Source organism: Bombus pyrosoma, linkage group LG1 (assembly GCF_014825855.1).
Source record: "Bombus pyrosoma isolate SC7728 linkage group LG1, ASM1482585v1, whole genome shotgun sequence".
NCBI lineage: Eukaryota > Metazoa > Arthropoda > Insecta > Hymenoptera > Apidae > Bombus > Bombus pyrosoma.
In genome coordinates this window covers 2,399,347-2,420,932 of record NC_057770.1, presented here as the reverse complement: position 1 = coordinate 2,420,932, position 21,586 = coordinate 2,399,347, and the positions used below count along the sequence as shown (strand labels likewise).

At 47.3% G+C, this 21,586-nt stretch overlaps 1 protein-coding gene across 8 annotated transcripts in view; it reads right to left on the bottom strand.

Annotated features, from left to right (window-relative positions):
• The window catches only part of LOC122567462 (latrophilin Cirl-like), a 365,088-nt gene that overhangs the window by 210,877 nt on the left and 132,625 nt on the right, over positions 1-21,586 (bottom strand). For all 8 annotated transcript variants that reach the window (XM_043726368.1, XM_043726624.1, XM_043726114.1 and 5 more), the window contains one exon: positions 21,126-21,248. In XM_043726368.1, the coding sequence (XP_043582303.1) occupies positions 21,126-21,222 (97 nt within the window). In that variant the 5' untranslated portion in view covers positions 21,223-21,248. The remainder of the gene's footprint in view (positions 1-21,125; positions 21,249-21,586) is intronic.

Below are 21,586 nucleotides of genomic sequence, written 5' to 3'. Positions count from 1 at the left end.
AGGTCGATGGAGGTATCGGTGCGGGCAGAAGCGGCTGCCAGCCACTGCCTGCTTCTTCGTTATCGTCAAAAAATTTGCCAGGCTGACACCTCGGCCTGATTAACCATTAAAGTTAATTTGCGGTTGACTGGCGGCATCTTTCGGGAGCATTCTCCAGGCGTCCCACGGGGGATCTTCTCTGAAAGAGCTCTGCCACCGTGAGAGGACATTTATGATGAATTGGAAATCGATCAGCCCCTAGTGGTAAATTAATCAACGGGATAATCGAGCCGGATCTTTCATAAATCATTGCCCGTCGAGTGGAAGGGTCGTGCTCCAATTCGAGTCTCTCGGCGGAAACTTGCTCCTTAAAAAATTCCATAGAACCAGCGTTTTTTCGCTCGTACTACCATAGGTATTATTCAAGCATTGAACGATTATCATCGAACGATCGACGACACGCGATCCCCGAGGAATTTCTCGAATCAAGCTCTTCTCTAATCTCTTTTCCTCGATTTCGTTGCATCGAAAAAAAGCAGCGTTCGATGGTGGAGGCTTATACCCTGGGTCCAGTTAACCGCCATTTTTAGACACAAAGCGACCCTATGTAGTCGAGAGACCTTAACCGAGGTGGACGAGAGAATACGAAGTGCTCGAAGAGAGACGCGAGAACGCCGGTAAAGTTGAAGGCGAAGAGAAGCGAGAATTCGCCATCGTCGTTGTCCTCGTCCTCGTCCTCGTCGTCTTTTCGTCTCGTCGAGGAGATGGAGGAGATTCGGTGAGAAACGACGCGACGGTGCAAAATAAAACGTCGCTCTATGCGACGCCTTTTTTTGCCACGGTACAGCCACCACTTCAATTTGACCTGTACAGCCCTCCGCGAGATCTTTGCGCGCCCTTTCTTAAGCATCGAGCGCCCTTTGTCGCGCGACGAGCGCCCTTAAACGAGGTCAATTGTTCGAAAAGTAGTTCGGATCTGGGTTCTTTCTTTTCTTTTTTCCCTCTTTTCCTTTTTTTTTTCTCTTTTTTTTCTAATCCGCGTGCATCACCTTTGAGCGTTCCTCTGTTCTCTCCTCCCTAATTACGAATTATTGACGCTTCGTGGACGAGAGAACAGGATAAATATTTTCCGCTTTCGAAACTCTGTACGTGCACGTCGAATCAACAGAGTTCCGAAACAATCCAACCGTCACGAATTAAACCGTTCCGGTCATCGTTCTGCTTTTTTCCTCGTTACGTTTTGCAGCGACACGGTAACCCCGGCAAACGACCGCGTAATATGCCGATCCATATGTGCGAGTACGCGAATGATTTCACTCGCGCGCGAGCGCGTCTATGGCAAATTATTAATCCTTTGCTCCTGCAACACGAACAAATAGTAAACAATACCCGCGCACAATTAATTTGCTGCCGTAGCGGAGTGCCTTTTAATTAAAAAGCTCTCGTGCGGCGTAGAACGGAAGATGTCTACCAAACAAGCGGTCGCGCGACCATGAGCGCAATCACCACTGGCGCGTCCTAATTAAAAGAGATTGAATTCGTCGTTATTATTAGTACCGTTACCGTACCGAAGGGCTGTCCTATTTTTCGTTTCTTCTCTTTTCTTTTCTTCAGCGCTAAAAAGCACGAAAGCCAAGAGTGTAAGGGAGTGAGAAAAACAGAAAAGGGAATGAGGAACAAGACAGAGAGAGAGAGAGGAAGAGAGAGAGGATTCTGCTCAACGAATCTTCCTGTCGTCCTATGCGCACCCAAGTGAATAGACGGTCCGCCGCTTTTTTCCTTCCTTTAGCCTTTCATACGCACGTCCCCATTCAAACGAAGCTATCCCTCGTTTCAGTCCCACCTCTGAATTCGCGAATTTATTTTTATTCGCCAGTTTACCTTTTTATTCCATTAACACCACAGACCGTCGCGACGTCGCGGCTCGCGTGTCCTCCACACTGTGCGCGCGAGAAAAATGGAAAGAGAGAGAGAGAGAGAGAGAGAGAGAGCTGCGCCTTCTTCCTTTTTATTTATCCCCCTCGAACACGAAACACCTTTGTGTTCTACTTGCTTAAAATACCTCCGTTCCGTTCTTCTTCCTCTTCGTTTCTTCCTGCGTCACTCTTCCTCTCTATTCCGGCCCGCCATCTCTCCGGTTGCATCTTCATTCATCTCTTTTTAAATGATAAACCATAATGAATCGTCGTCCAGTCTCTGACCATCCCCCTTTACCTTACCATCGGCATTACGAATTTATGTTTCATTGTCCGTTCAACCAAATGAACTATTTATCTCCCTCCGCGGATCCGCTCGATTCAGCCGAGCCGCGCCGATTGTTTTTCGCTTCGTCTCTCCCTCGGAACCTAACCGAACAAATAACCGAATGCGCGACGAGTGCACACTCGAGAGCCACACCGAGGACCAAATGGCGTTCGTTAGTAAAAGCCACCTCGTTCCTGAACCTCCTCTTCTCTCCCTCTCTCTCTCTCTCTCTTTCTCTCTCTCTCTTGCCCTCCCATCGTACCCACTTCGTTCAATTATCTATGGACGTTCGCCGCTCAGTCTCTTCGGCCCCGCATATCCTTTCCCCTTTTCACTCATGTTCTCGAGATTCTGCCTGAAATTTGATTTCCAACGAAGGCTGCTCTCTCCCACTAACCATTTCATCCATGACAGACATAAAAAAAATACCAACGTAATTCTCTTTACAAAGTTCAGTGGATTTTCAAATCCCCTCGCGAACGAAAACTTCCACAAGATAAAACCGACGATTCTTCCGATTGCACAGGAATATCAACAAGCTCGGTGCTTTCCAGGCGACAAAAGACTTACACGACGAACCTCGGCGCGGAGTTTTAAACGAATTAGCTCCGTGCGCAACCCGTAACAGGAAGGTGCAATTAATACGCGGCGAGGATGAGCCGAGCGCTGGTTTCACAAATTCACGAGTCAGTGGAACGCGCGACACAGAGCAAAGAAAACGCGCGACGGCACAAAGGTGTGCGCGTCCTTTGACCGGGTCGCTCTAATCCCGGCCCGTAAAATAGGTTACGCGCTGGTTTCGGCCATGGCAAACAAACTTTCCGCCGCTACTTTTCGCAGTCGCGGATCTGTTCGCGCTAAACGCTGCCCCCTCGTGACGCAAAGGCCGCACCCTGCAGCGAGATCTGCTCATTTGCCTGCACGAACATCCCCGAGCCGCATGCAGACGCTAGCTCACGCTGCGAGTAAATGATGCGTTCAGGAGGGGCGCGCAAACGTGTGAGCCGTCGAAGAAAACAGGCGACGCGCCAACCTTTATAGTTTGCGTACTTGGTTGAAATTTCGTCGCTAAATATGCGGCTGTAGCGGGATTAAAATATGAAAATTAAGGCCTGGGAGTTAAGGTTGAATTTAAGAACTTTGTATATTGGGAAATTTTGTTGGAGGTGCTAAAGCAAGATGAAACTCTTCAAAGTGTTTCGCAGGGTATTTCGTATAATTAATTCCGTATATTAGAATTTTGGACCGGTATGTTTATGTAAATACGCGGGATGTACCAGACTTGATTTGCAGTTCGTTAAGAGAGTTGAAAGGATATAAAAAATAAATTATTTGCAACTGCAGGTTTGTCATTTTGTTACGTTTGAATAGGAACGCTTCTAATTATGCGAAGTTTGCACCATTTAATTACGCACGTTATGCAAGTGTTTCTGGACAAATGTAATTATACGGTGACTAGAAGATGCAAGAATGATTTTATAATTACTCTGCCACACTCTGGGAAAGCTTATATTTTTCTATCCACTTTCACAGGGTTCGTTAATCGAATTTAGAGACAAATTCTTCGTTGAAATAACCAGGCCGCTGTTATTATTTTAGCTATTTTAGATACCGTAGACATTGTGAGTTACGATGCCTCGGGGGTGCTTCAATTTGATCGTCGATAAACATACACACAGTTATGCAGTTGAGCGCGATAAACTTCGCAGGGTTGAACTATTGGCACTCGTCTAACCGCAACGATTCCATTTATCGCGAGAAAAATTCTCGTTTGCGCGTGAAATCCGCGACTGTATCGAACAATCATCGATTCGACGTTCGTGCAGCCGACGTCAGGTGCAATCTATCAAAACTGCCTTTCACGTCCCTGGTGACAAATTTCAATCTACCTCTTCGAAAAATCATAAAACCACCCTCTCCTCTTCACTCCTGTGATTCAATGAGATTGAAACAGGCAACAGGGGAAAAAAACCGTCAGTCAGTGGCGCGAATACCGCGCGTAATTGCTTCGTCAGCGAGTGAATTATCATCGCGGTTCGTCTCGCTTCATGGAGCGCACCTCTAACCCCTTCGACGCGGAGTGGCGCGTGCGCGAACCGAAAAATATGCGACAAGAAATCACAGCTGAAGCTTTTTGGTGCGAGAGAAAGAGAACGAAAGAGTGTGGAGAGGCTGTAGAGCGTGAACGCGAAACAGAGGGAGAAAGCAGATCGAAACGAACGAGGGATGGATAGACACAGAGAGGGTTGACGCTGGCCGGTACGCTTGTAATCGGAAAAGAGGGAAGCGGTCGCGGCCGAAAACACGGAAGCCTGCTTCAAACGAGCGTCATTTAACAAGCGTCGCTCGGGCGCGCGCAAACCGAAGGCCTGATTTTTCCGGATCTCATTAGCCGCGCGAGTGCACGCGCTGCCATTATAATCCCCCGTCGGCGCGCACAACCAGCGTTGACTGCACTAATTGCGTTTGAAGTACAAAAAGAAGGAGGACAAATAAAAGCCCGGCCAGAGGAGAAGGGTGGGAGGGGGTGGTGGTGGTGGTGGTGAGGAGGAGCAAGAGTAAGAGGAGAAAAAAAAACGAAGGGGGTGTACCGGTGGTGGTGGCGGCTCGGGTTCCGTTCGCGCCTCGTTTGCCGTGCTCTGCTCGCCGAGCGAAAGCGCACAAAGCTGATTGGCGAGAATTCGCGGCGCGTTATCGTGCCACCCGTCGATCCGTTGGTTTTGCGGATTTCCGGTTTTCGTCGCTTGCCATCCGCGCTGAAAATATTGTATAATACTTTGTATTTTCACGCGCCGCTGTTTTCCATCCCTCTGTTTTCGTACACCTTTTCGCAGCCGAACTATTACCGTTGTAATGCGGACAAAACGAGAGAAAAATGAGACAGCGATGCATGGATACCTGGAGAACATCAATTTTCATTGATTTTACCAGGGGATTGCGATTTTCACTGACCAGTGTCACGTTCGGCGAGATAAAATAATGACAAATTCAAGTACAGTCCGGAGTGGAAATGCGCTCGGTTAGGATCTAAATCAAACGACCGTAATCTGCCGACTAGACGTTCTCATACAACGTCTCGCGTAATAAATCCGATTTCACATTCGAACTCATTGTCTCGCGAAGAATTATTATCCGCCGGTGTACATTGTGTCGGTATTTTACACCGCGGGTTTTGATGTCTTTGTTATTACGGCTTCGTGCTCTCGGTTCACTTTCTCGACCGGTTCGATTCTCATCCTCGATTCACCTACGTGCCATTCGCTCTCACCTCGAGCCCCGACAATTTACTCTCTCACCTTTCACGGCGCAATCAGTCCGTCACTCGTCATTTAGCGGCCCGTGCCCCATGCAACGATCACTTTAACGCGCGGCCGTACCTAGTCAGGTTCGATCTACTTCGCGCGGGACCAAAGTAACCGGACTCCAGGCCGGATAAAATCGTCATCAATTACGCTCAATCACCGAGGTGTTCGCAAGACCGATTCTTCACAGAGACGGTTCGTTCTATCCGACGATTCCCCTTTAACGATGAAACGACATTACACACGCGTCGGAATTCATCGCACGATGAATATTTAGGTCCCAGCCGAATTATATCGTACCGTTGATAATACAGATGGTTCGAAGCGTAATGGTCGAACGTTTGCTCGTATAATAAGCAGATTAATAAGTGATAATTAATTGCCGCCTTCGCCGTTCACGCGCGACGGAGCACGCGATATGGGAAACCGTCTCGTCGCCGGAACACGATTTTCCCATTCCACTGGAGCATAGACGCGCCGGTACGGTCCGTCGGCTGACCCAGTTTCCTCAACCCCTTTCGCGAAAATCGATCGAGGCTCCCTGCCTTTTTCTGACGCTTTCAAATTACCGCGAGAGCCTATCGGAAGCATTCGGTCGTTAAAATTCTGTTGTACCGAGTGTGCAGCCGCGGTAACCCAGCCCTGTTTGAACTCGATTAAAACGAGATTTCGCGTGTTGCCAACGAACGATCGAATAATAACAGAGAGAAAGAGAGAGAGAGAGAGAGAGAGAGAAAACGAAAAACGCGAGCTTCCTCGCTATTCTCACCGCCGAAGAGGGGAGAAGCTAACCGCGAAGAAGAGCAAACACTCCTTCTTTTACCAGACCCCGATTTCACGACACCGACGAATTGCCTTCGTTTCTCTTCGCAGTGAAATAGAAGGGAAAATAGAAGCCTCTCCAAGACCGAGATTTCAACTCGTTCCGTGTACCGCGCGTAAATCATCGGTGACCTAAAAAATTCGTCAAAAGTCCGACTTTTATTAAACGAACGTCGGATATTCAACGAACACGGCGATACAACTTTTGAGTCCGATTTTTTAAGCTTCTGCAGGCTTTCATGCGAAATCGTTAAAACCTTTCGCCGCTTCCTCCTCCTTCTTCTCGTTGTACGATGGAAAATATTCGTTTCGTATACAGAGCCGTCGTCACCATCTCCGCGTCTAAGCCGGCTGTCTCCGTCAAAATAATGTTTTTCTTCGGCAGTGGTAGTTTTTTAGAGACTAAGAGGCCGGGGTAAGCGACGAAAGAAACGCGACGGAATGGAGGAAAGAGGGCGACGTACGAAGAGAGCGGACGAGAAACAGGTTGACGCGAGGATGGCTTGAAAAGCGCAAAACACTACACACGGAGGGCCCAGCGCCTCCCTCGGCATTCCTGCCACCGCTCTGGCTCCCTCTTTTCACCGTCTTCGCTCGTCTCTCTTGTCTTTGTGAAGCGGTAACGCCGGGTTGCCGACCTTCCCTCCCCGGTCCAGCTTCTGTCCTCCGTCTTACGCTCGTCCTTTACCTCCCCTTTACCACCTGCTCGATGCTCGCGCCTCATTCTCGCGGGTCTCGGAATGCACTCGTCGCTCGTCTTTTCTCTTCCCCTCATTCCAGCGATTGTCTCGGTTCCGTGCGCACGCACACGAACGAACGACCGCGTGCACGTCGTCGCCGTCGTCGCCGCCGCCACCACATCGCTTTTAGTCCTCCACGATGCGATGGGAAGAAATATTTGCACGTCCGACCAGAAGTCACTCGATGATGGTATTATTCGCTGCTAGCCAATGGACTTAGATACGCGCAAGCCGCAGGACGTCCTCGAGTTGCATCATTGAACGTGGTAAATCGTTTTTGTCGTAGAAGAGCCGTTCATTGAAATGAATTAGATTCCTTTGTATTTATCGAAGAAATATTCTGCCGTAGAATATTTTTCATTGATTATCACGTGAAAATTACATCGTCGAACGTTTTGATAACGGATACGAAGAGATTAGGTATTTTTACAAATAAAGTCTTCTTATCTTTTCTCCTTTTGCTATTCCATGTTTATTATCGAAGATCAAATCACATTAGATATCTCGTGCCGGTTAATTTCCCTCCGAAAGAGGCCACTACTTTTGAAATAGTTGAAAAACATGAGAAATCTTTCGAGTTTCCTATCTCGTCTTCTTTGAAATGATCCCGGCTACAAGGAAATTACGATCGAGGCGACGTTATCGAGGCTCGCGACGCGAGTACAGTAAAATTCTGCGAACAACGTACGCCGCAGGTTTCGTTACATTGAGAACGCGCTTGTACATTCTTTACGCGGAATGGGCCAAGATTTTAGAGGCTTTTACGGCGAGAGCTTCTTGCGGGTCCGAGTCGTTAAACAGCGCGTGATTTCGGCCCCCTTTTTATTATCGGACATCACGACTGGATAAAAGGAGAGAGAAGGAGAGATCGAGCCTCGATGCGAACGTCGAACTAACAGAGAAACACGACGAGAAAGGGTGGGATGGCGGAGGACTCATTCTGAAAAAGATCACAAATTCAAACGAAGCGACGCGATAACTTTTCCGCGGGACGTTTATTACGCGGTCGTAACATGCGCCGACTAACGGGCCTACCTGCCTGCAAGCCGACTTAATTGCACGGAAACATCGGGATCGCATAATGAAGAGGTCTCCTGAAAAGGTATCGAGAAGGTGCGCGCGAATTTCGTCCGCTCTCTCTCTCTCTCTCTTTTTCTTCCTTTCTCTTTCTCTCTTCTTTCGGACGCGTCGCGAGACCGTGCACGAGGAGGATTAAAAGCGTGGAAAGTGGAGACGTCGCGCGAATTATGCGTACCGTACCCGTTGCAGTTCGACATTCTGCCTTCTCGACTTTGCCGGTTACTCTCGACGTACTCTCGTTGTTCGATTTTCAAGAGAGCCGGAGAAACCAGGCAGGGAACAGAGACATCTGTTCTCAGGAAATTGTCTTAAGCCCGAGGCTACCGGTTGCTGATCGATGGACCGGTCATAAATTCAAACTACAACTTTTATGGTTCTTTAAGTACTGCTCCGTACACTCGCCGCTGGTATTCGATGCATTCGCGATGCTGCCGTTTCTAACGACACGAAAACAAGCCTACGTTCATATGGACAATTAGTGTTTAGATTTCGAAGGTTTATATGGTTTATACGGTACCTATGATCTATGATTTTATAATTCTCGTAGATATTTAAAATCCAGATACGGAGGATACTCGTAAAAGGCTGCCGGTTAGTTACCGGTAGTTGGGCATAACGGAAGGGGCCGAACGACGCACGGTGTACACGGCGCATTAAATTTGTTCGCTTTAAGCGAGCATTGTTGCGTGTCGCCCGCTCGAAAGAGCTCGTAACCGGTTTTAATTAACATAACAGACACCGGTGGTGGATAAGGAACAACGCCGATGAAGAGGAACCGCGTCGAGAGCGAAGCTTTTGCGGTTCGCGCTCGCACGAAAAAAGAATGCCGGCCAATTAAAATCGCGAACCGTCGCGCGCGCCGTTATTGCTACCGTCGATCGACGCGCGCAGCTAATTTGAATCGTTCTAATGAAGAGGTCTTTCGCGATCGAACGCGCGACCAGCAGCGCAATTTAATCGAACACGCTGTGTGGTCCTCGTGGTGGCAAGGGGGCGGTCGAGACGCGTGTTCGCGAAATCTTCCAAAGTCGCACCGCTTAAACGATCCCGGTCCGTTTAATTGCAATTTATTACGCGCCTCCGTGGGACGAGAATGGAAAGGAACGAGCACAGCCCTCTCGATTTCGCCGATCGAAAACAGGAGCCGACAATTCCGCTCGGTTCTTCGGTGTCGCGCGTTCCTTCCTCCCGAGTACGAAGAAACGCGAAAGAGAGGAACCGTGTACACTGCGCCTCTGTTCGCCACGCGGCTCTTATTCTTCTCTCCCTTCGAACAATGTAACCGGCTTTAATTGCGTCAGTTATGGCCGCCGTTTGCTCGCTGCCGACTGCCAGGAATCCGCGCGATCCTCTCTCATTCGCCTGGGCGATCCGTGAACTCGCTGCGTGAGACACGGATACCCCAAGCCCCCGCCTCACGATGGAATTACCGCGGAACGATAACCGGCTAACTGTAATTCAATTATCGCGTTAATTGCTGCCGACCATCGATCCCGATTCCATCGACCTTATCCGCGTATGTTCCATTGTTTTTAGTCTACTCCTATCGTTATGTGCAGTGGTTTACGTGTTGTACGTGGCGAGTATTCCGAGAGGTTAGTCACCAGTTCGATTTTAATGCCTCTTGCGGCGGCTATTGATTTATGGAACGGCAGATGAATTTCGCGTAAGATTATAATTTGTTGCATCGGATGTTGGTAATTATCTCGTCAAGAAGAGGGTTTAAATAAGAAGAACGGTACTAACGAGTGTAATTACATGTATATTGGTAGTTGGCGACATGTAATTACTGTCTAACTACTGTAAAAACTTAAAAAAAGCAGTTTTTACTTTAACACGTTAATCCATGATAAATTTTCTGTTCTTCTTTTCGTATTACAGAGGCGAAGCTTTCATCGAGATACATGTTACGTTGTAAATCAGTGTTTCGATCGACTGCAATTATTATTTTTCAACTCTGTTATTTCGCGCGAATAAATTCTCTCTAGTTTTCGCTCGTAAACCGTAATACACGACAACATTCTATAGGATAGTTTCCCAGGAAACAAACAATAACATCGTTTCGGTAATATTTAGAGAAATCGGGCGGAAATTACGGAAAACAGCCTCTAACGTTTTTTAATACTCACCTGACCAGAAATACCACCATTCGCTCATCAACGATGATTACAAGCAAATAGCAAACTAATATCCAATGTTAGAATCGTTTCATAAAAATCACAAATGTCAATGCACGTTTATTTTAATAAAATTATCTTCTCTACGCCAATCGTAATACATATTTTAAAAGAGGATAGAAAGTTAATATATGGTCATATGGCTGGGACGCTCCGGAAATGAAAATCTCTTCCATTTGCTTGAAAAATAATGCCCGTAATAGGTTTCAAATAAAGCGCTGCACGCGATCTGTAACCAGCCTGCTTCGCCATCCTTCGATTTATATCTCGCAAAATCACAAACGAACCCGATGCAATTTATTCAAGCGTCGAAGACAATTTCCACGCATACGAGACGCTTGTTCCTTGACAAACGCGGCACGCGTCGAATGCAACGATCGAATCTTAATCCAGTCTAACCGTGTTCGGCGAGAGCTGGTGGAACGCTGGCGTCAATCGGCCATCGTCGCGACGAAATTAATTAAAGTTGCGCCGAAGGCTACGTAACTTTCGCGGAATGCGCGCCACGTAGCCCGACAATGGCGCAGCGGTAACAAACTTTTTAATGCATCCCGATAACGATTCCGATAACTGACTGGCTCAAATAAAAATTACCCTCGACGAAAAAGCGGAGGATGGCGTCGGAGGCAGGGGCGCGCCGAGGTTGGCTTAACGACACGTCGCGATCGCGTCCGCGTGAGAAAAGGCGAGTCGAGGGCAAAAGTGCAATCGGAACGCGCAATTTAAGCAAGAGTTACGGGTGGTACGCGAACGCACGGTCAAAGTAGAGTTTCGCGTGGAGGGTAGTTTAAAAGATAATTTCCCTGGCGCGTTGTCGCGTTACGAACGTTCATTTCACGAGAGGAAGAAGTTTCGTAGTTTTACGATTTCGATTTTATCGGCCAGTTAGCCGCGCCACCGCCTGCCATTACATTTTTAGGGGGTGACTTTCGCGCGATAAAGGAAACTGTTGTATTTTCGAGTTCGGCGGTAGTACCAGCGTAAAAAGCCATGGGACCGGCTTTGCATGAATTTAAACAGGCACGGAGGAAACTTTTACGCGTACCGCCAGTTTAAGATGAATTTGGCAGGAGAGAAACACGATGAGTGGATAGAGTTAGGTCTAAAAACGAAAGCCTTTTAGAAATAATCGTTGAAAGTTGACAAAGCTTTATGAAAGTCAAAGATGCGATTATTGAGATTTCGAAATTTTCAACGCGATGAAAAAATATACGTTCAGCTTAGAAATTAAGTATAAAGACAAAAATGTCATCTTCGTAATACGAAGTTGGTCGTAGTAGTGAATTTTAAAACCGTTGCCCTAACAAATAGGATGTCTTATCGGGTTCTTCCCCTACGACCTCCAGACGCGTAAAGAATTTTGAGAGAGAACGCGGAACGTAACTCTTCACGAAACCTAAGTAACCAAGTTGGCTTTTGTTTCCAATCGAAGTAATGGTCGTAGAAACCAAGCCAGAGGCATTCGTTTTTCCACGGTCGTTTCACCAAGAAGCTACAACCCATTTGGAAGTTCGTTTCGCGGAGAAGCGAAGAGCAATTTGTCGCACTCGATAACGATCCTTCCTGTCCTTTAAGAGAATTCCGCGAATAGAGTGCCAACGTGTATCCAGATGCTTTACTAGCGGAAATGCGTGTCGCCAGCACGCGTGCTCGCGTCGTTCAGTTATTGTTGATCGAGTGGGCGCTCGTTCGTTCGCGAATCAATTTCTCAGGCGGGAGAAGTGGAATAACTCGTCTGCAGCTATCGGCCGGAGAAATTGGCGCGTGTAAACAGGCCGGCGGCAGCGGCGACTAGCTGCAACGCGAACAGACGATAAAATTGCGATCGTGCGTCGAACGAAATTTAACCGAATCCACGTACGGTGTAAATGAGACGCGAAGCGATTCCCTCGTAAACTAGAATCGCCCATAGAGTACCGTAACCTTCATTTTGCCGCTCCGCTCTTTGCTCCGCTTTGACGTGGTACCGCGCGGAACGAGGGAATCAAGCATTCCGCCCGGGGATTTACAACGAGAAATATGAAATCGGTGGTGAGCACAGCGTTCGAACGATCCTTTTGTGCGCTTTATCGCGTGCGCGCGATATGAAACGGTAGCCTTTTATTGCCACCGTATACCGAATTCGTTGGTCGATTACGGAAGCACAGGAGGGTTCTTTAAAAGTCTGCGCACCAGTGATTTACAGTTTCCGCGATTCAAGCCCCTACCTTGCTTCTAGATGGGACACTCGTTAAAGCATCGAAATACCATGGGGTTATGAAATTTCCCTTCGCATTAGTTCCAAGCTCGTACGATAAGGGACACCGATAAAAACTTACTTAAAATGCTAATGCTTATCGACTCATCTTACGCGGCTTGCTCAGAGCGTAAAATATTCCTAAAACATTCAATAAACATAATTCTTTCTTTTCATGCCATTCGGAGGGAATATATCACTGGTTCCTCTGTTCGTAACAAAATAACCAGAGGACCGGAGGTACCGTTTCAAGAGGAGACGTAACTGCATTCGTTTCGTCTTTGTAAACATTTCCGGACGCGGGGGGTGAAAGAAAAAGAAAAGAAGAGAAAAGAAAGAATGGATGTCCACTTATAAAAGCAGGCGCGTGCAGCCAGGAAGCGTACACGAGCTTCTTGTAATCCGCGCATACCAACCGGGACCGGAGGGAGAATGAATGTAGAAGCAACCTGCCAGAAAAAGAGAGAGGGAGAGAGAGAGAGAGAGACATAGCTTGCGCGCTAAATTAATGTAACGCGCGACCGCGACGGGCTTATAATCTGATCCCCGGCTGCACCGGTAGCCGTGTCGCTTTTTTACGCATACCCCTGAACTCGGCCGATAAGGATTATTTGTTGAATCGCGCGGTACAACCACGAACCTTCGTCTCACGTAAGATCCTCGTATTTTCCACGGAAGGCGCCTCGATTTCGCTTAATTACCGCAGCTCGAGCCGTGACAGCCATCGAAGAAGCGGCTACAACGTGTTCGTTAGCGTTTACTGTTTTAGGTACGAGACACTTCTTCGGCTTGATCGAGTACCTTTTTAAACAGGATAATCCCCTCTAAATACAAGAACCGAGGAGATACATGGAATCGTAAGTTTGAACGACGTTATTCTACTCGAAATGGCAGTCATCTCGAACAACAGAGACAGAAACACAATAGAGTCTTCCTGAAACGCATACGAAGCTTTAAATAAAGATTTCACGAAATTGACGTTAATTCTGCGTGAAAAAAAAAGAAAAAAAAATAAAAAGCTACGCTCAATCAAGTCTAACGAAACGAAGTCTTTTTTAAGCAACTCGACCTTTTAACTCCCTAAAATCTTCGTTCTCGTTGAAACCGCGTTCTTAGTAGAGTGGTCGGAGTTGACCAAAAAATAAGAGTCAAGGTATATCAGCGTCGGTGGTCAGTCTGACCTCGATACGTCGATACGGAGCCGCAATATTTCGTCGGATCGTTTTACACGGTTCGCGAGGACGAGGAGCTACGGGCTAGACAGGAATTTACAAAGCGGTTTAACAGAGTTCGCCGGCCGAAGAAGAAACTTCGGTTTAATTTGGCGCGCATTAATGCGCCTGGGAAACTTCGACAGGAAGTTTTAGTCCGCTACCGAGCCACTCTCTTGCCTTCTTTCATTTTTCTTTCTTATTTCTCCCCTTCTCCTTCCTTTTTTTTCTTTACTTTCTTCTCTTCCTTCCCTTCTTTTATTTTTTTCTTTTATCTCGTCGATCGGTTGGGAAAAAGGCGCGCTTATTAAAAAATCAATAGACTCGAGCCGAGAAACGAGTCGGTCACGTCGGCAATCTTCCCTTAACGCCGCGATATTCTCTCGAATTTCACGAAAATCGATATCGGTATTCTCGCCTGCACCTCGCCTCCGCCATAGTAAAAATCTTCTGTAACGCAACACGCTTCATCCTTTTAGGCACGAAGTTTACTTGGACGGCGCGATTAAGCGGACAGGTTTCGCACTATTTAACTGGTTTATCGGAGCAACTTTATACCTCCGCGATATTTATTCCTTCCGAATAACCGAAACAATCGCTAAATCTTCCACTTTCAAATCTCTTCTCTTCGCTGGCGCGTTCTTTGGAAACGAAGCGTCCAACTATCGAGAGACGCGAATAAAACGAATCGTCGTAACACGAGGGAATACCTTCCGGATACGAAGGTGACTCCATTGGTACGCTTATTAGTAACTGCCTGCTAAAAGCAGATTCGAGACCCTGGAGCCGCTTTCACGCGATTTTAACCCCCGAAAAAATCCGCCGCCTGTGCACGAAGGCGCGATTGTGCTTGTACACGTCGGTCGACCCTGCAGGGAAAAGGCCCGAGGGAGTGGTGGTTACCCCAGAGACCGTGAGAGGCTCTTTTCTCTCTTTGAGGGGGCGAGTCGACTTAGCGAAAAGGTCTCGTTCGTATGAATGTTAACGAGAGCGTGACCGGGAAAAAGGAGCACGAGGAGGAAGAAAAAGCGAAAGAAGCCGGAGGAGAGCGCGGAACAGAGATCGAATAGGAAGTGGAAGCGAGGAGGGTGAGTTACGTTGCCTCCGGCCAGAGAACGGAATAGGAAACGATTTCGAGTGTATCGACTGTTTTCTATCGGTTGCAGAGAGAAGCTCGGAAGCGGGTCAAGTGCGGGTGCAAGCGGAGAAGGCAGAGCAACGGTGACAGGGGAAACGTCGACGAACAAGAGGAGAGAAGGAGAAGATAAAGGGAGAAAGAGAAGCGAATTCGTACGGGGCTGTGCATTAGCGAGGAACAATAGAGCGATCGCGCGAGTTCCACCGGAGAGAGAGATCGTTTTATTATCGTGAACGGTTCCACCCCCGCATTTCGTACGTCTTAATAAAGCACCGTTTCTTCATCCACCCAGTTCGTTCTCTGTCTCTGTACCCTTTAGCCGCGGCTTTTTGCCGAAAAGCAGCTTGGTTGTCTCCCATCGAGCGTGCCTCTCTCGCGTCGCCCCTCCTGCACCCTAAGCCGCCTATTATCCCCTTTTTATCGTGGACCCGCCGACTTGCACTCGGAAACGGTTAACACGGGCCAAGAAGTATAGCCGAATGTAATGTATGTATTAAGTAGATAACGCCAACCCTTCTTAGCTCACCCCTGTATGATGGTTCCTCTTCGTGTGTCTACCGCAATCAATCGTTGCAACATAGAGCGAACCGCGGTCGGTGATAAAATTATGGATCGAACGAGGATCAAGGACTGGCGTCTAACTTCTCATAAGTCGGAGAACGAAGAGGGTAGGAGCAACGACGATAGGAATGAACGAGGAGAGAAGGCCTCTGTTTCGCAACGCTGGAAAGCACGGCTTATTCCGGAGTTATTTTTCACGGAGCGTTGAAAAATTGCTGCCACTAAGAAATCGGAAATCGATTACGTCGCGGAATCCGGGACGGGGCGCGACGCCGTCGTAAGCAGTGAAACTGATGGGTGCCCCGTTCGAGAGACACTGGTAGCTCCGTTCTCGCGGAACGCCAGATCGATCTTCCGCTCGCACGTGTATTCGTACGATCGTCGACAGGTTGCTCCCTTACATTCCATAAAATTAAAGGTGGAACTTCCGCAAATTATCCATGAAAACGAAATCACCGAGCGAAAATCCTCCGCGTCGATCGATCTTTCGCCATCCGTAAAAACGTACGAACCGACTTGTGTAGAATACAGAAAAGTTTTTAACGTAGCATTACCGAACACGATATCGTTAATTACTTAGTCGCTTCCCGTTTCAACGAGAATATAAGTCGTTGGCGAACGAGATAGCCTCGGTTTCGCGTAACGGGCTGGGTCGAGTCGACGCTTCAGCCTTCAGGGAGGAAACAATTTCTCTAACTGAGCAGGCTAACGTGGCGCGAACTATGCCACGACCCCGATAAAAAGGAAACGATAATCCAGCGTTGAGCGCGCCGCTCAACGACTGCTCTATGCAAATGTCGGCACCGGGGGAGCGGCCACGGCAGAGCTGAAAAAACGCGGGTTGAAAGAAGAAAGAGCGACGATGGGCGACCAAAGAAGGGCGAAGATTTTCAATTACGGTCAAAAACCAGCCGGAGAGAAGGTGATCCAGCGCGAATAGAGAACAGGTTGACGTAGAGGTTGAGCCAAGGTTGGATGCAATTTTTGAGGCGCCTGGCGAGCGAACTGGGTCACGTACGCCGGAAGTAAACGTCACGAGAATTAAAAGTCCTCCTTCTACTCGTCATGGAACCACCACCACGTCCCGGGATTCCGGCTGAAAGACTCGCTTCTACTTTTCTCTCCGGTCCTCCCTCACTCCTGCTCCGGTTTCCTCCTTCCTGCTATCTTCTTGCTCGCTTCTTTCAACCATAGGTAGCACGACAACGAGGGACGCGAAGATCACGGCAATCTCTTATTTTCCGCGCGACCGATCCATTCGGCGCGAATTGGAAAACGCGAGCAGCAAGAGAACGAAGTTGCACGCCGGTGTGAACCGGAAGAAGCGATAGAGAGAACGACACCGTAATGAGAAAGAAGTTTAAAGTGAGAAAGGGGTAGTTTGGTATGCGGAATTTTTATTCGCTCGCTTTCTATCGGACTAAGAGATTTTTGCAGCGTCGAAACCTGCTCATCCTAGTAAACCCGTAGAAGAATACTATCGTCGCCTTGTAATTATGTCCACCGTAATAAAGATTTTATAGATACAACCGCAGAAGGAATTTACGCTGCCAATTGCTAATATGGAAGAGACGTTCTCTTTAATTATCCTTCTTTGTCCTCGTAAAAAGAGATTAACAACGTGTAAATAATATGATAAATCGTTTACGATACTATAAAAGCGTCGTTACGAAATTGAGAGATCTCGATTTAATTCGAAAATAAAACAATCGAAAAACGGATTAAATCGTGTAATCGTAATACCGCGCCATATTAACGGAGTTCCTTTTTATAATTACAAGTCAAACCGCTAGGCGAATGTCAGTGACCAGTTAAATTTGCTCCTCAGACAGGTCGTTACCGTCTGAACGACTAATCGCATAGAACTCAATGAACTCGACGAAAACACGCCGAAGGGCACACAGAGAAGAAGAAAGAAGAGACAGCTAGCGAACTGTGCTCGCAGCAACAGCTCGCGCATGATTGGAAATTAGATTAGTCACGTTGAAGCGGCTTTCAACGAGCCTCGTAGTCGGCTGCCCATTGTTACGTGGTTGAACTCCAGCTACCATATGCGTCGCACCGTGAGCAGGAAAAGAAATACGCTATCTATATCGCATCCTTCCGGTGAAGGTAGAAAAATTACCAAGGTAGATTAACGAATTCGGAAAACGTTCCATCATCGTAACGCTGCTATACTTTTCGATTCGCAATACAGTAAAATTCCATTTATTGGAATGAAATTTTAGTTAGAGTCCGATTAAACGAATGCCTACCAATTGAATCAAATTATCCCAACTACTATTACATCGATGGAAGATCGTAGGTAATTAAAATTATCGTTGAATTCCTATAATACAAGCCGTTTGATTGCTATACGAGTCCTTTTATAAAACTGCGAACGCGTTCCCAAGCGACTTTGAAATTAACTTCGACACCATGCGATAATTGTCTAGGAAGGAAATCGATTCGAAAACGAAAGAGCCATCTAATTTTTTAATACAATTTTCCAATACCGTGGAACTATGTTCCGCGGCAGAAACTCGAAAGTGGAAGAAGTTTAACAAGGAACTTCGGTTCGCCGTGGAAACAGCGTGCGCGGTCCAATAGCGAAAAACCGATCGAGCGCGGGATAACGGATCAGAGGGAACGGGAAGAGGGTGAAAAGCTGGAAGAACGGAAACTACTGTGGAGGAGAAACAACCTGGAAAAGCGGCGTAATGCGCAGTAAATTGGGGCCACCGTGTGTTGCCGATGGTACCACAAATCTTAGACGCGAGGGTTCGCGGCAAGTTACGGTTTCCCGGGTTAGCCCGGAAAAGCCAGAGAGAAAGAGGTAGGAAAACAGAGGCGCGGTGCTTGTCGGTTGAGACGGAACGAGGTTGTTTGGCCGGTTGCTGGTGAACGACGCGACGTTGAGCTGGCGCACTTCCGCTACCATCTGCACGGAACATCTCTCAACTACGACGTCGACGAACGCCACAGTTGTATGTATTCCTTATCGCCGCGACGCTTTGAATCGAACACGATGGGTTGATGCGGAGTTTGGCACGAATTTAAAGGTGGCTCGTCTGGACCGCGTGTTTGTTGTTTGGCTTCCCTGGAACTTTCGAAGAACACTTTGCGATATTGATCGAGGAACAACTGGAAGTTGTTCCGTTTCGGTCGGTAAAGGCGATCGTACGAGTTCGTAGATCTCCGAAACATCTTTTCTTAACGTCTTCTACGTTTTACGGAAATGCTCAACTACGAGTAAATAATACATCGATTCAGTTTCTGCAGAGATATACTCTACTTGAAAGGATTACTTTTCGTATATCTATGATTTTTATACTCGCCCTTTATGTTCGTACATTTCCTTTCAATCTTTGCCTTATAGTCGATCTTCGTCGCGATATTATATGTATGTTGACCACGAATGTTTATGGATTTACTGTATAAAAAATATAGAGACGAAACGGAATATTTCGATGTAGCAATATCGGTATTTTTAGGGATGGTCGTTGAAATAATATCTGAAAATTTTTCAGAATCGCACAACCAATTGAGTCGTGTAGTATCGTGAATAAATGGAAGATAGAAACGTGCGTTGTTCGAAACGGTCACGTCATGCCCATTTTTAGCTCTTTATCTACCCCTTGCCATTTTTGCCCGAGCGTTACTTCCGTTTCATGGCGAAATCAAAGACGTTGCAAAAGCCGTCTGAGCCGTCGACCGCGCGCCGCACAATGCCGGAGATTTTGATTTATCTATCGCGCGAGTTTCCGTGTGCGTCGGTGAGCGAACGGAATGGACGAGAACGAGTTCTCCTTCGAGCGTTCGAAGGGTGAGATCCGCGATACGACGTCGAAGGAGAACGAAGGGCAAAACAGTGGAAATACAGTGACTATGGTTACGCGCGGATTAGGTGCACCGAAGTGTGTGATAACGCGAAGGAATAGAGAGAAACTCTTCTCTCGTCCCTAACCCTGGTTTGCTCCTTATTCGACCCCTCTCAACTCGAAATCGCTCTCGAGACTGCCGCTCGTTAATGCTCGGTTTCGACGTGTGTGCAGCACGCGTCCCGAAACTTCGGCTTGGTTGCGCAACCAACCAAATCTCCACCCTTTTTACCTGCGGACTCGTGCATGGAATACGAACCGCGTACGTTGCGTGTCGCAACTAATAATTCACGAAAGAATGTGAAACGTTTTATATCGGTTTGATAACGGAAAACATCTGCTCTATTAAAACAATATTAGGATAAACAAGAAAACGATAAAACGCACCCCGATGTTTCCCACAAATTACAATTCTTCCTGCTTGTCTCTACTATCCAGCCAATCGTCTGTCGCGATATTCTTCCAAATATTTAACCACAGTTAACCCCGTAACGCGTGTTTGTTCTCTAATTGCTCCACGACTCCGACAAACACACCCTCGCCGATTCTTCCCGCAACGATATCACTTCACACGCGGTTTCTCCTAAATCGATTAACAGACGAGTTAATCCTCAATGTGGCATGGCGTGTATCGTACACAGAACTGGTCTTCTAAGTAGCTACGACCGATGTCAACCTGCTGGTCCGTTTCCTAAGGGTCTTTCGAGGGGGTCGAAGGGACGATCCTCAACGGCGATAGTAAAATGTAACAGGCCGGCCAGTGTACACATCTCAACCGACTACCTCCATCCTTGTTATTAAACACACCGTGTTTGCTTTCCGATAAATGTTTCAACGGTCAACCCGTAAGCGCGGCCGCTGTGCTGCGGTTTCGCTCGACCGGATATGCAGTGCGTCGATCTGCGTCGACCCCCCTTTGCTACCAGCAAAACCACCGCTTCAAAACCCACCCCCGCCCGCGTCCGCGTTGTTGCGCGACCTTCCACTCGTGTATCCACATTCGACGATAACTATTTTTGCGTGGCATCCACTCGTCGAGAATCGGACGGATTGATTTCGATACGATCCGAAACTCGTTTTATTGAAAGTTAAATAAGCGATTGCGGATGAAATATTTTTTAAACGTGACGATACCTAATTGCTAAAAATTGGGGAAGCTAATCTTTTGACAAGTTAAATAGAAGCGAAGTTACGCTATATTTCCTTTGATATTTTATATCCGTTTTTTCCACTTAGAATTTAGATGAAATTTTCTTCGGCATGTCCAAAGTACGATAATTCGTTACTCAAACATAGTTTCTAGCAAACAATAAATATTTTATGTACACTAATAAAACGCAAAGTTAATTCGAGAATACTTGCAAACTTTATAGATATGTTTAAAAATCAAAAACAACGGCGGTTGTTCGAATCGTCCAAGACTCAACATCGACAGCAATCAAAAAGCTATACGGTACGGTATCTGGACTGGCGGAAAGTACTTTCTTCTTACCAATTATCCGTGCGCAACAAAGCAAAAGCGTCGATCGCCTTTTCCCTTGACTCTGGCCACAGGCTTTTCGTCGTTAGCCAGTCGAAACTCACGTTCGACTCGAAAGCTGTAATTTTTCAGGGACTCGGTGAACACGGTCTCGCTCACGTGCAACGCGTAAATATTCGCGCGCGTTCCTCCGTGAGGAGCCTTAATTGACACAAGGACAGAGACCGAGAGCCTGTGGACAGGTCGCCGGTTTGGAATCGGCGCGCGCTGAAATCGTAAATACCTTGGCACTCACCTATATTTCGCGCCGCGACGGTACAACCGCTGGTTAGGAGCCACGCAAACACCAGGCCACTGAGTAGACCTTTCCGTCGACCCTTGCGGCACTCCATCGTGAAGTTCCGAGCTCCGACTACGCCTGCAAACAAAACAACCGGCATCGTTAGAGGGTGAGAGTAATTGCTACCGCGAGCGTTACACCGACCGCACGGCAACGCGATTTTTCATTACGCCCGAACATTTTTCGCGTAGAAACATGTGGACTGGTCGGTGGTACGATTCAGAGGTTAAATTCGTGTCTTGTAGCTTTAACGAATAAAGAGCGTGTCAAAGGCGTGTTCGAATTCCAAACTTCTAGCTCTTAGAATTTCAAGTTTCAAGCTTCGAATCGTTTAGTTGGAAATTATAATCTTCTTAACTTTATGTTTCGTATTTTCTAAAATTTTCATTTAGTATTTCATACGCGAGATTAGATTC